General features: G+C 31.1%; 3 protein-coding genes across 4 annotated transcripts; 1 reads left to right on the plus strand and 2 right to left on the minus strand.

Annotated features, from left to right (window-relative positions):
- Positions 1-1091: 1091 nt before the first annotated feature.
- On the minus strand, positions 1092-2390 carry LOC125811970 (sterol carrier protein 2). The gene is made up of 4 exons (XM_049491520.1): positions 2063-2390; positions 1905-1965; positions 1626-1728; positions 1092-1371 (listed from the first exon to the last, which is right to left on the minus strand). Exons 1-4 carry the CDS (start codon positions 2192-2194, stop codon positions 1290-1292), a joined length of 378 nt encoding a protein of 125 aa, XP_049347477.1. The 5' UTR covers positions 2195-2390; the 3' UTR covers positions 1092-1289.
- Positions 2391-3738: 1348 nt separating this feature from the next.
- On the plus strand, positions 3739-6415 carry LOC125811877 (thioredoxin-like 4, chloroplastic). Of its 2 annotated transcripts, none has more exons than XM_049491430.1 (4): positions 3739-3917; positions 5022-5639; positions 5938-5991; positions 6113-6415. In XM_049491430.1, the coding sequence occupies exons 2-4, from the start codon at positions 5169-5171 to the stop codon at positions 6233-6235; spliced, it is 648 nt and encodes a 215-aa protein (XP_049347387.1). In that variant the 5' UTR covers positions 3739-3917; positions 5022-5168; the 3' UTR covers positions 6236-6415. The 2 variants fall into 2 exon arrangements, with proteins under 2 accessions (XP_049347387.1, XP_049347394.1); XM_049491437.1 differs by having other exon boundaries at positions 3740-3917; positions 5019-5639.
- A 1349-nt stretch (positions 6416-7764) lies between these two features.
- LOC125811617 (abscisic acid 8'-hydroxylase CYP707A1) lies at positions 7765-11485 on the minus strand. The gene is made up of 9 exons (XM_049491140.1): positions 11194-11485; positions 10722-11043; positions 10207-10356; positions 9848-10099; positions 9601-9690; positions 9245-9323; positions 8833-8939; positions 8592-8710; positions 7765-8113 (listed from the first exon to the last, which is right to left on the minus strand). The coding sequence occupies exons 1-9, from the start codon at positions 11403-11405 to the stop codon at positions 8017-8019; spliced, it is 1428 nt and encodes a 475-aa protein (XP_049347097.1). The 5' UTR covers positions 11406-11485; the 3' UTR covers positions 7765-8016.
- Positions 11486-14804: the final 3319 nt, after the last annotated feature.

Consider the following 14804-nt stretch of genomic DNA (forward strand, 5'->3'; position numbering starts at 1 on the left):
TGATGATCGATCATCTGAAACAGGCTTAAAAAACAGTAGACTCAGTAACTCATAATCTGATTGCAGAAGTATCAACAATATTCATGAACTTTATCATCCATTCGTAGATTCATTTTAGAGAGCTTTACCATTTCTGCTTCCCTTCAATGGCATATCATTAGCTACAGAGCATCAATAATCAAATGCTACTATGATAAATAAAGCTAATTTACTTGAACTTCAACCAACACCGCAGCAGGTTGAATCAATTTATCGTACAATCACAAACAGCACATTACACGACTTGTATGAAACAGAATAATTAATGGAGGACATAATCATAATACTGAATCACCATCAGTAATATTATAAGCTCGTACACATAATCATAAGGCTCGGTGATAATGGAAGAGCATATAAAAACCATACTGCATGATGAAGTTGCTTTGAGCACAACAGTAAGACAAGTGAAGCTAACAACTCTTATAGTTTCTAATGCTACAGATATATACATAAATTTCAAACAATCACACATGTCTCAATGTAAAGTTGCTTAATCTTCGACTATATAATCATTTCACAAAAGAAGGTAAAAAAACTCCTCAAGAAGGATCTTTCGGATCAACTAACATGTCAATCCACAATAAGCTTTCTGTGAGATGTAACCTTGAACAATCATCTAATATTCAACCAGCTAGTATGTTTTACTAGCATTTGGTTACGTCACCATTGCAAATGAGCAGCATTTCATCAGCCAGATGCTGTATAATAACTCGGATGGGGTTTACAATAACCAGCACTTAAGCATTAGCACTTCCAACAGAGTTTTGAATAACTACACTTAATTTCAGTTGTAGTATTAGCCAACTATTAAGGACAAAGTTGCATGAGCAACTTAGCTAAGATGATGAGAGTATAATCAGATCTCCGCTAACGCCACAGAAGGCTGAATCAATTTATCTTACAGTCACAACTCACAAGCAGCAGTTACAAGACTTGTATAAAACAGAATAAGTAATGCAATGTCAGCTTTCATCTTCTGTAATATGATCTCAGTATAAAATGATAAGACATAATTATAAGGCTCTAACAGCGACTCTGCCACAGTAAAATGAGAACATTTATATTCAGTTCCTTTAATATAAGCCCAGAATTCCATTACTACATCACAAAGGAACACATAATTATACCTAAGAACAGACAGATACATTATAAATCCTCCATAATTTCTTATCGTATTATCTGATTTCGTGACTCGAGAGAAAAAAACCTAAATGAACAGTCTTTCTACTGACATTTAGCGAATTTGTTCACATCTTTGAGGGCTTTGGGAAAATATCAGGTGTGAATTTCTGAGCTGCACTTATGCTGCCCTTAATCTTCATCGCACCCCTGCATCAAGATCCAATCGAAAATAACATATTACCAAAAAAGCTCGAAACTTTTAGTGTGGCAAAAAGTACAAAGAATCCCAACAATTGAAAAAGGCAAAGAGAACTTATGTTGCTAAAACTCAGCAAAAATGTGACCACACTCGTGTCAGATCCTCCAAAAATATACTACTCTACTACTTTTCGAAGATCCGGTATGCACCATAGGGCATTTTTGAAGAGTCCGAGCAACATAGTATTAAACAATAATAGTACCTCATAAAAGCAATTTGAGGGTTCATTTTCCCAGTGGCAATCTTCACAAAATCACCATCAGTAAATGAAAAAGTTGCATCAGGCTTCCCACCTTCATATGGCCCTAAATTCCCAAATAACAAAATACCCAAATTCAATTCGGATCCAAAATATTCAATTGGAAACCTGACCTAGAAACTGATAAATCTGGATCCTTTCAACACAAATTCTCTACATATGTTACTATATTATTCCAATAATGATTTTTAAAAAAGTCAAAAAATTGAAAAACAGCCTAACCTTCCTTTGTTTCTCCTTTTTTCAGATCAACAACATACACCTTCTCATTGAATCCAATTTTCTGCCGATCAAAAAAATATATTAAAAAAATCAAATTAATACAGCAAAAAAAAAAACTACATATATACATGAATATAAAAATTAGGGGAAAATTAAACCTTAGGTGCGATGTTGATTTGGTAAACGAGACCAATTTTCTTAATGAGTTCCTTTCCAGCATCAGTAGAAAGATGAAGTTTCAATTGATCGAATATAGCATCTGATTTGAGCTGAGTAGACGTTTCCGCCATGGCTGATTTTGATGCGAAAAGTAAAAGAGGAATAGAGAATTATGAGGTAATTCCTATTATATATATAGAGTAGCAGTAGCAGTAGCAGTAGCAGTATTAATGGGAGATGGAAATTTGGTGGAAGAAAGATTAAATTTGTTTTTGCAGTTTTGGTTAGCAACGAAGAAGACGAGTAATAACTGCAAGTAAGATAAAGTAGGTGACAAGAGATGGACACGCAATTCAATGTAGAAGATTAGTTATTTCTTAATATATCATCTTCCATTTTTATTTATATATCGTTCTTACTTAATAAATAATAATATTCATTTCTTAGTACTTGTCGTTGCACAAAATCATTGTATAAATAACACTAATCTTCATATTTTACTTAGAGAGGTATCAGTCTTGAAAGTATAAATTTAACAACTTAAGAAAACTAAAGGATTAATTCATGTTCATTAATCAATTTTATTAATCAAAATAAATTAATATATGTTCATTTATTGAAAACTTGACTTCAAGAGAGCACTAAATAAGGGTATAATGATAAACTTACTTAGTTTTTTAGGAAACGCGACACCTAAAATGGTGACATAAATATAAAAACGGAGGTAATAAAGAACTATTTCATTTTAATAGTGTTCAATTATCAAAAGATACTCCCTCTAGTTCATATTAACTGAATTATGAAACTATTAACTATTTTACATTTTCTAGTTGAATAATTTGAAAATAATCAAAAAGATAATAGTGAAAATAGCTTATAATTTATGTGTCAAAATCCAATAATTTACTTAATATGAATTAGAAAGAGTATTTAATAAATAAGAAAATTTTGATAAATTATAAGTACTTGATATTTATTGTTTTTCCGTGAAGTGAAATGAAGACTTATTTTGAGACGGAAAAAGCAAACCCACAAATCGTAATAAGGAAAAAGAAAGAAGGGAAGCCAACAAATAGTTGGTCAGTGGCTTAACTCATGCAAGCAAACTAAACAAAATAGAAGCTACTCATTTGCTGCCAATTGTCATTGTACTAGATTGAATGGGCTTTGTTATGAGGCCCATTATGTTGATACTTTGGGCTTTACTCAGATCCATATACCTACTAGCTAGGTTCATGGGCTAAATCCAAAACTTAGTTCAATGAGCTTGGGTGATGAATAGGGAAGAAATTGCTAAGATATAAGGTAAAGTAATTCCGAGAGTTTGATTGGAGGTATTAGGTAATTTCTTGGATTATTTATCTCATCATTCAAATCACAGTGATGCGGTAAGTTTATTCAATAATTTATCACCATCTAAAGGCGTATCTGCATTTGTCACGCTTAGTTCATTTCAATCTTAAAAACAACCCAATTATGTTGATGATTAAAACTAGTCATTTGTCTTGTTATTAAACTAGTAGTGTGTTTACGTAATTTTCCCTTGTTGTATTCACATTCAATGTGTCATTTCTTGATACATTATTTTTTTCTAATACATCCTATTAAATGATCCCTTAAAATTTGAATTTATCAAATTTAAATTTTGTATCCGCTATAAATGGATAATGCAATTTTCTCAGCATTTGACGGATGGAAAATAGAAAATCAGCAAATTGATTGGTTTAAAACCTGTAAAGGGCCCAAAATGTGAAGTGGATAAAATGATAGTAGCCAAACGTGTCCTTTTTCTCATCCAAATAAAAATTGCTTCTTTATTGCTGCGTTGCAGAGTCGCGCCATTGCTGCTAACTGGTAATTTACAGATCCCTTCTAAAAAATACTCTATTTGATCATATACCTTTTGTTTCTTCCTCTTATTGATTCAAAATTTTGCTCTGTTTTTTTAGTTTACCATTTTAAAACTGTTACCTTTTCTTGATTTTTGTTGATCTCATCTAGCTTTTGTTTAACAAATTCTTTCTTTGTGGGTGATTTATCTTATTGGTTGAAGACTTATTCGGCTTCCGTGAAAAAGTGTTTTAGTTTGACTGAGCACGGAGTTAAGAAATTAAGGGGGATATTTGAATTTTGTGCTATTAAATTATAAGTGTGTATAGTTCTTTAAATCTTGTACTCTTAAACTTGTGGTGAACAATGTTGGAATTGAAACACTTACTAATTATACGAAAAGGGACTCTTTTCGGCAAATACCAAAAAGGAAAGTAAGACACTTGAATTGGATGGAGTCTGGAAGGAGTATCTAATTAAGGGTTCTCAAATGGGGTAGATTATATCCAGATGTTTAAAAACAAACAATGTTAATCATTCAGTGGTATGATCTACATACAAAATCTTAATCATTCAAATGTACATTCAGATTCAGATATCTTAATCTTAGTGAAAACAAATGAGGCCTTAGTAGGAATAACCAAGGTGAAGAGACGAAGAAAGATATAGCTAGACTTAGAACCATTATAGTATACTGAATCCTTCAAAGCTCATAGTTTGTTATAGACTCCACTTTTGGTTGGAGCAAGAATTTTTAACTCTTCGTTTCCTAATGTGGCATATTCAATCTGCATGTAAAGAGACTTGTAGAGCGTATTTTATTTCTGTTGGAGTGCAGGATCATGCTGAAATGGATACAATTACGTGTTTGTGTTCTCTAGTTTTGTAGTTGTAGATGTAGCAAGATGGTTTCTTCTTGACCTCACAAACATGCTTCTGCTTGATTGTTTGTTTGTTTGTTTGTTTTAATCAGTGAGTGAGAATCAAGCTGATCTTTTTTCTTTTATCTGTTTTTGTCCTTCCTAGTTTTACAAATTTATGAAGTACATGTGGTAGCCTCTTTATTGTAAACAACAAAATTTCTTTTTCCGTTTCGATTCCTGAAAGTTTGCCGTCTGATTTCAGCAGACTCTACAGTGTAATCTCATAAATGAGAATTTGATCTGAAAAACCACAAGGAATTGTTGCTTTATTATGTGTGGATGTTAGCTTTTGCTTGTCGAAAATCTCTAAGAGCTTTCCATCTGGAGGAAATATAGTTCTTAATACAGACTCATGCAAAGACTAAGCATTCTTGATTGGCAGTGTAACTTGAGTTTTCGAAACACAAATCTACTAGATGGTGAATCAGCCCATACATTGCTTCACTCATTTTCCTGTAGAAGAGGCAGTGAATCATATAATCCGAAGACAAGATTTTGTCCAAAACTTAGACATGCAGATCCGAATGTCACACTTCAAAGTCTAGTGCGCCAATGCTCAGAAATTCAGAGCACGGTTCATGACAACATTGATGAACTACTTGATGAAGAGGACGAGTTATGTCCTGTTGAATGTGTAAGAGAATTTAAGACTGATGAGGAATTCTCCATGATATTGGAAAAGGCGAAAAAGGCTGGTTCTTTGGTTGTGGTAGACTTCTTTCGCACCGCCTGTGGAAGCTGCAAGTACATAGAGCAGGGGTTTCAAAAATTATGCAGGGGAGCTGGTGATGAACAAGCACCAGTTATCTTCTTAAAACACAATGTAAGTACTACATTAGACTTAGCATTAGAAAGGAAAAGCCCCGATCACTTCACTTCATCTCTTCCACGTAAATATCAAACATCACGAGGACGTTTGGCAAACAGATGGTTATCTACATTTCTCCTTGAAGGTTTTGGATGCATTTAAACTGACATTAACCTATTCATTGCATTTTTTGGTCGAAGCATGGAGCATTTCTGTATTAGTCTAGACTTGTTAGTAGCAAATGCATTTCCCTTTCACTTTTTTCCTACAATGGAATGAAAGATAGTGTGAATAATCATTCCCGTCTCTCCAGGTGATCGATGAGTATGATGAACAATCTGAGGTTGCTGAACGACTGCGAATCAAGGTGAAACATTTTAATGGCTTAAAATCAATTTAGAAGTCTTCAATGCAGCTAGAACTTTTACGTCTCGAATTGCTTAGGCTACAAAAAATTGCTTATCTCAAATTTGATTGACTTTATGCAGACAGTACCTCTTTTTCACTTTTATAAAAATGGAGTCCTATTGGAAGCTTTTCCCACCAGAGACAAAGAAAGGATACTTGCAGCTATTCTTAAATACTCGGCTCCAGCTTCCGCGGATGCTTGAATTGGTCTAGTTTGCACTTGCTTCTACATAATGTTAGTGCTTCTGTATAATCATTCTTGGTGCTCAGCACACATTGAAACAATTTCTTCGTTACCACATCTGTATTATAATATCTTTCTACTTGTTGTTCTACTTAAATAAGCATCTATACTGGATACTCTTGTATATGGATAGTCCTTTTTGTATCGAATGCCACTCCTGTGCTTCATAGCAGTATACCTAGTTGGACTATGTTGTCATCGGCAGATGTTGCTTTTAGGACTCTGGCACCTTATGAGAAATCAAAGTTTTTGGGTTCCTAGGACTCCGAGCACATCCTTAGAGGCCAGAGCCAATCCTTCTCCCACGGTTAAAATGGCCAAAATTCTGGAGTAGTGAACTGTAGGAAAATTTAGAATGACTAGCAAAATGAATTCAAGCAGCTGCTGAAAAGCATTAGATGAAAACTTCTTTATAGAACCTCGAATTCGAGTTTTTACCATGATTTATCTCTTATATTTTCATTAAGTGGGGAATTTTGAGAGGTGAGTTAGGTTCAATGTCCATTTTTTTTCATGGTATCAGAGTTAAGTTCGATCCCAAGTCGCAATTTACCCGATATTCGATCTTATATTATATTGTTCACACTCCACAGTTCAACTCATACTCATGGACGTGTCCAAGAGGAAGGGTGTTGAGTTACCAGGTTGGTGAGTGATGAGTTATGTTCATTAATCACTTTATATGATTTTTGAGCAATCTAACATTTTATAGGCTAACTTTTAGAGTTGACTTAGATGCAAAGTCCATTTTCTTATTACAAGTTATGTCATTTTCTATAAGAACATGTAAGAAACGGTAAAATGATCATATAGAAATTAAATAGAAGTACTTTCTAAACATAGAAATGTATCAATCTTTTTAAAATAGACCAAACAAGAAAGGAATACCAAAGTAATTGAGGCCTATTTCATATCTCCCTTTATTATTAGTTCTTTACCCCATCTTCCTCAGTTAAAATTCAGTCTATATTTTGAGAAGAACAATAAACAATAGATATCTTGATTGATGAATTGTAGTTTAATTTAATTCGAAATTGAATTAAGAAATTCTCATTACAAACAAAAACGCTCCTTAATAAACACGACTACATATATAGAAAAGAGTACATGCAGTGAACCAGACGGGTAAAATTCTTCAAAAGCCACAAACTCTAGTAGCCACATTTTAGCACATTGTACAAGGTCAATCAAAAGTCCCCCCCCCCCCACCCAACCCCCCACCCCCTTTTTTTCTTTTTGATATTGTGCTCTCCAGCTTAGACATCACCCACTACTTTTGACCTCACCCAATATAAAATCCAACACTTGGCTCCTCAATAGCCACTTTTATAAGGACCTTACAACAAGGACTTGTACTCAACAAGACACGTGGCAAATACACAAGATACTTAAATAAAAACATCCCATTTTTTGCCAATCCCCAACACATGGGCAAAGTATATTTGCTTTTTATGTCAAACAAAAGCTAAATTAAAGAAACCAAAAGATTTGAGTCATCAAATTTTACACTTTGTGTATTCCAATTCTTGAAAAAAATTGAAATGGTACAAAATGTTGCTAGCTGTAAAGATACTTAAAATTAAGTAAATTCTTAATATATTTAAGTACTAATTTGGAGATTTCTTTCATCCCCTATATGTTTTTTTGGGGGGTGGGGTGGGGTGGGGTGGGGGGGATGATGAGTAACAATCTTGGATAAGATTGATGAAATCATTTGAGATATGCAAATCAGAAGAGCCATTAGGTTGATTCCTTCCAAAATCTTGCTGCTAGTCCACCCAATGGGACTGGGAATGGTCCATATTGAATCCCACTACCAGATCCTACCACTTCCCACCTGTAAATAACCAAAAAGATCGATTAATTGACTAGGTCATAATTTCTTTTTAAGAGTCAAATCGATTTTATCTTGTATAAATAACATCGTTAATCACACAACAACTATAAGATGATTATAAACATGATAAATAATCTAAAGTAGACGTCTAGATCCACAACTTCGATGTGTATTTCACATATTGCATGTGTGTCTTGAATAAGAGGGGTCACACAAGAATATAACGACTTATCATCGATTTAGTCAGTCTCAACCTATCTGGTGTTGAGTCATAGTTATTACTATTAGTCTAAAAATCATACACACGTTTTATCTTACTTTAATCTGTTTAATGAAGTTTGTTACAAATAATTAATGACAGTAGTTACTTTTGAGGAAACACTAATAATTACTCATTAAACAAACATGATTTAACATATGATCATATGATTATTGGAAGGACATTATTAAATTAAAATGAAAAAAACAATTAAAGTACCTGAATTTAGTGACTAGATGATGTGTCATAATTAGAATTTCCAGCTTGGCAAGTTCATTCCCTGGACAAGCATGTACTCCACTGCCAAATGGCATAAATGTATTGGGTTTTGGCGCATTCTGTAAAATATAAAATATGTATAAATATAATTAATGTACAATTTTTATTTGCCATTTTTTTTTTAACTAGTAAAGTATATTATAGAGGTAGGTAAAATAAAATCATAAGGGTATTGTTGTACCTCAAATCTTGAAGGATCAAATTTTTGTGGATCAGGAAAGAACTCTGGGTTGTGATGAATATTTCTGAACAAAGGCATTACCTTCCATCCTTTTGGAATTAGGTATCCTACACCCCACATTTTAAACGAGTTTAAATTCTATGTACCAATAATATACAAAATCATATAACTAATATATATATATATACACGTTGCTTAGATCTTTCAAAAGTGTTGTCTTACATGTGTCAGATCTTCCAAAAGTTATTTATTTCAGGAGAATTTGACACGTGTATGACTATATTTCTGGATGATCCGAGCAACATAAATCTCTATAATTATAAGCAAGATGCTATAACAAGCTAAACTATATTAAAAAGTATTTACACAATCAATATATATAACTTAAAAAGTACTTTTTCAATTGGCTTACCTTTGTATTCCACATCAGCTACTGCCTCTCTAAATGCAAAAGATATAATGCTAGCCATTCTCAGTGTCTCCAAAACAACCTAAACAACAAACATAGTCAAGAGGTTAATTAATTAATATTAAACTATCATAGTCCTACAACTTTTGTTAAGAAAGTCTTAGTAAATCATTTTCTCCCAATTAGTAACAAAGACGGAGTTACAATTCTGCTAATAAATTCAATAACTTTAGTTCAGATCCTGTATAATTCACTAATATACATGAAAACTTACCCCAAAACGATAAGTTGTGTTATTTTTAAAATTTAAAATCTATAAACTCAAAATTCTAACTCTGCTTCTGAATCTACTCTCTTACCTTGTTAGTGATAGGCATCTTTCTTGTTTGTGTCCATGTCAACCCATGATTTTCTTGTTCATTTGACTGCCAAATCATTTTCTGTTCAGCCTGCATATATAATTATTGCCAATTATTAAATGCCAAGACCAAAATGTCTTCAAATCAATAGTCTTTTTATGTTTTATTATAAATATATAATTAAGACTAGCACATAAACTAATAAAAAGTGTAATTAAAAAATAGAATGTTCTAGATGTTTATTTACCTTGACACACTCAAGAAGCTTTGGATTATCATGAAGATACTTTAAAATCCAAGTCAAAACACTTGCTGTTGTATCTTGTGCAGCAAATAAAACTCCAATTATATTATCAGCAATTTGATCTTCATTTAATACCAATAATCCTTTTTCTTCTTTAGCATTCAAGAAACAACTCAACAACCCTTTTTCTAGTACCTTCTTCTCCTTCCTTTCTCTTATTATTTCACTTAAAATCTTCCCAAGTCTCTTTCTTGCCTACACACACAATAATAATCAAAACGCGATTGGATCAGTTTCTGTACACCTCGATATTAAATAAGTGATGATATTAAATAAGTGATATGACTACAAATGACACTTACTTGAAGGGATTTTCTGTAAAGACTCCCTGGCAAATTTATTGGAAATGAATTATAACCTTTATCAACTATGCTATAATTCTTCTTCAATTCTTCCTTCACATGACCATCCAAATGTCCAAATATAGCAAGTATACCTACTTCAAAAGAAAACTAACACGCAAACAAAAAAAAGGTCAAGATTATTTTTTTTAACATTATCAACAACAAGAAGTAATTAAAAGTTCGTTTGACCAAAATTCTAAAAGTGTTTATATAGAAAATTGAAAATTTGGTCAAATCTTTTAGGATAAAAATAAGTGTTTTTGAGTAATAGCTGAAAAAAATTTCTCAAAAGCTAAAATAGTATTTTTAAAACCTTGATCAAATAGAACGATTAACCAACCAAACACAAACAACTATTCTTTAAAAATACTTTTTGGGAAAGGATTACGAACAAAAAGTACTTTTCAAAATAAGCAGATTTTTTGAAAATTTGGTCAAAGAAACTATATATCTTTTAAATTAAGATCACCAACCTTTTTCATCTCATGATAAGTGTTGACAACATGTCCTCCAACCCAAGAATTCAATGCAGAAATCGATAATTCTTCGATATAAGGGATTTGATTACGAATGGATTCTGGATTTAAAGAAGCTTGAACAAGTTTTCTAAGGTGATTATGGTAATCTCCTTGATGAAAAAAAAGTGCAGATTGACCAATTAAATTCTCTTTACTTTTAGGATAAGTTGGCTTAAACAAATTTGCTTGGTTTACTAGTACAAATCTAGCAGCTTCTGGACTTGCCAACATCACACATGGACAACCTAGTATTTTTGTCTTAAAAATTTCACCAAACCTGGAAAAAAAAATGCAACCATTAATGTTGTTCGTACCAGAAAGTCTCACATTGAAAAGTAAAACGCTTATCAGGGTTAACTCTGGTTGGTTGTACAAAGGGCAGGGACGTACGTACGTAGTGAAAAATAAATTTTTTTTGAAATGGTACCTTCTTTGCCTGTTAATGAAGAAGGCATTAGGGTCTTGAGAGTAGAGTTGAAGAGTTTCACCAATATAAGGCCATCCCATTGATCCAGGAGGAAGTTTATAAGCATTTTTCTTGGATGATGAATTGTAATTTTTGCTAAAACAAAAATAATAGGACAAGATACCAAGAAGAAATATAGAGATATAGAAAAATATTTCAAAATAATTAACCATGTTGCTATTTTTTTGTTATATAGAATGGACAAATGAATTTTGTTTAGTGAATGAGGTGATTTTTTTTATTGTTGTTGTTGAAGAATGGAGATGGTGGTAGCCTTCTTTATATAGGCATGAAAGGGATGTGTGAATAGGAGAATATACTAGTACTAGAATTTAAAAAAAATAAAATTAAGTGTATATTTTTATTGGTGAAACATTAAATAAGATGTACTATATTAGTTAAAATTCATTTTATTTCTTTATTTAGCCTCGCTAATAAAGGTAAATTAATAAATAATTTAGCTAATTTTTCATTGGAATAAAATTCAGGAAAAATAGATCCTGATTTTGTTTCCTTGGACAAATTAGAGTGGATTGGAATGAGGAGGTGGATATAAATATCAGGTGCGAATAAATATTTTAAAAAAATTATATTAAATAAAGTCAATATATTTCATAATTTATCCTCGCCAATAAAGGTAAATTAATAAATAATTTAGCTAATTTTTCATTGGAACAAAATTTAGGAAGAAGTGATCCTGATTTTGTTTCCTGAATTTTTGGATTTGGACACAATGAGAGTTGACTGGAATGAGAAAATGAATATAGACACCATGTGTGAATAAATATTAATAAAAATATAAAATCAGAAATTATATTAGATAAAATCCAATATATTTCTTATTTTTTCCTCGCCAATAAAGATAATTAAATTATAAATAACTTAGCAATTTTTTTCATTGGAGTAAAATCTAGGAAGAAAGAGTTTTCCTGATTTGTTTTCTTGTTTTAATTTTGGAATTTGGATATAATGAGAGTTGACTAGAATGAGGAAATGGGTATATAGAGACACCAGGTGTGAATAAATATTAATAAAAATATAAAATAAGAAATTATATTAGATAAAATCCAATATATTTCTTCCTCCCAAATAGAGATAAATTAATAAATAACTTAGCTATTTTTTCATTGGAGAAAAATCTAGGAAGAAAGAGTTTTCCTGATTTGTTTTCTTGTTTTAATTTTGGAATTTGGAAGTAATGATAGTCGACTAGAATGAGAAAATGGATATAGACACCAGGTGTGAATAAATATTAATAAAAATATTAAATAAGAAACTATATTAGAAAAAAATCAATATATTTCTTATTTTGTCTTTGTCAATAAAGATAACTAATAAATAAACTTAGCTATTTTTTCATTGGAATAAAATCTAGGAGAAAGAGTTTTTCTGATTTTTTTTTTTGGAATTTGGATTTAATGAGAGTTGACTGGAATGAGAAAAAGGATATAGACACCAGGTGTGAATAAATATTAATAGAAATATTATAAAAGAAATTATATAAGATAAAATCCAAGTTATATTTTTTATTTTGTCCTCGCCAATTAAGGTACATTGATAAATAACTTGGCTATATTTTCATTGTAGTAAAATCTAGGAAGAAAGAGGTTTGCTGTATGTTTTTTAAATTTTTTATTTTTTTATTTTTTTGAATTTGGACATAATGAGATTGGATATTTGGAATGAGGAAATGGATATAGACACCAAGTGTGATTAAATATTAATAAAAAATATATATTTTCATTCATATATAATTTAAATGAAATTAAAAATAAGTGGTTATAAGCATATTACACTTAATTTAGATTTTACTTGGTACTTATCCAAATGAAATAATAATAATAATAAATAAAAATAAGTGGTTACAATATGTAATAAGTAGTTACAAACATGTACATTCTTATCCAAATGAAATAAAATGTAGGTGGTTATAAACATGTACATACTTATCCTCACTAATAAAGGTAAATTAAAAATAACTTTAGCTAATTGGTCATTGGAATATAATCCAAAAGAAGAGCTCTTGATTTTGTTTCTTTTATTTTGGGATTTGGACATAGTGAGAGCAGGGGATTGGCTAGAAAATAAGTAAGTATAAATATTGAGGGTGAATAAATAGTTATCGATGGTGGATGGATGGAATGTGGCCTTAGGGTGTGACTTTAAGAGGAGACAGAATAATATTGCGCGGTTTATGTGGCTTTTTTATCGCTATTTTTTACACATTTTTATTTAGTGCAAAATGACATATATAACTAATTCTTATTCAATGAGAAATGAATTTAAAATTGATTAATAAGTGTCAATATAATTCATTTCACTAGTTAAAATGGGCGCATTTCTAATTATGATCAATAGAATATAATGGAATACATTATTAATTATTATCCATTATAATTGGAATGAGTTCTAAGTGATTATAAGTGGGTATTTTCGATATCTCATTGGTTGATTATCTAAATTTTGGCCTTGTCAGTAAGGGCTTGACTCTCTCACCTTATAATGTCCTCCCCATTTCCCTACTCTCGATGCAACCAAACATATTAATATAATACTTACTTTACTATGAATGTAGCTAGTTTTTTGAATAATCATTATAATTACACTATAAATTTTGATTTGATCCTTCTAATTTAGTTCCTTCTCCGGATTATTTAATGAGAATGGATAAAAAATCCGTGAAACTATCATAAAGGAAGTCAGAATGCTCAACTTCTTATACATTTATGTGATAATCCATACTATCAAACATTGATCTAAGCAATGTAACGAATAATATACATATGGCAAGTGCTTCCTAAGGGAAAAAAAGGCATTACTCCTTTTGGCACTTCATAATAAGTTAATTAACTAGAACACTAAAAATTTGACAACATATATATAAATAATATATTAAAAAACATAGATAATCATTAATTAATTCTAGGACAAAATTCTATAGATGGAATTGACCTAAGATAAAAATAGTTGCCTTGAAGAGTTTCTTGAGTTTGCTAGAAAGTAGAAATACTGTTAGGAACTTGACTTATTCAAGAAATTAAATATGGAAAAAAAGTTCTTGTCACACCCAAAAGATCATGAAAAATAAATAAGCCGGCCAATGCACAGGACTTGGTTACAGGTTCGATCGAATCATATATTTATCTTTAAAAATTATGAAATATTTCAAATTTTTACGCTTTAAATTTTGAAGCTGACCATACGCAAATATCATATAGTTAATTTCTTCCTTCTTAATTAACAAAAGTCCACATCAAGCTAGATTTTTAGCCTATCAAAAATATTACACGTGCATGATAAATAAATCTTGTCGTACCAAATCTAAGATTACGAGTTAGTTACTACTATATATTATAATAAAATATATAAATTTTGGACCTTCTAGGAGCCCTTTGAAAGAAGCAATTTCATTTGTCCAATTGTTGAGTAATGTTGATGTCACCGACCAACAAATTAAGAAACAACCAGTGTTTTCTATTTGACTTTTGTCTCTATTTGTTCAACAATTCAAAGTAATTTCGATATGTTCGAGCTTACAATATATTACGCACGTAAGTATTTGCAACCAACAT

Source organism: Solanum verrucosum, unplaced genomic scaffold (genome assembly GCF_900185275.1).
Source record: "Solanum verrucosum unplaced genomic scaffold, falcon-dt-bn FXZP01000235.1, whole genome shotgun sequence".
NCBI classification, from domain to species: domain Eukaryota; kingdom Viridiplantae; phylum Streptophyta; class Magnoliopsida; order Solanales; family Solanaceae; genus Solanum; species Solanum verrucosum.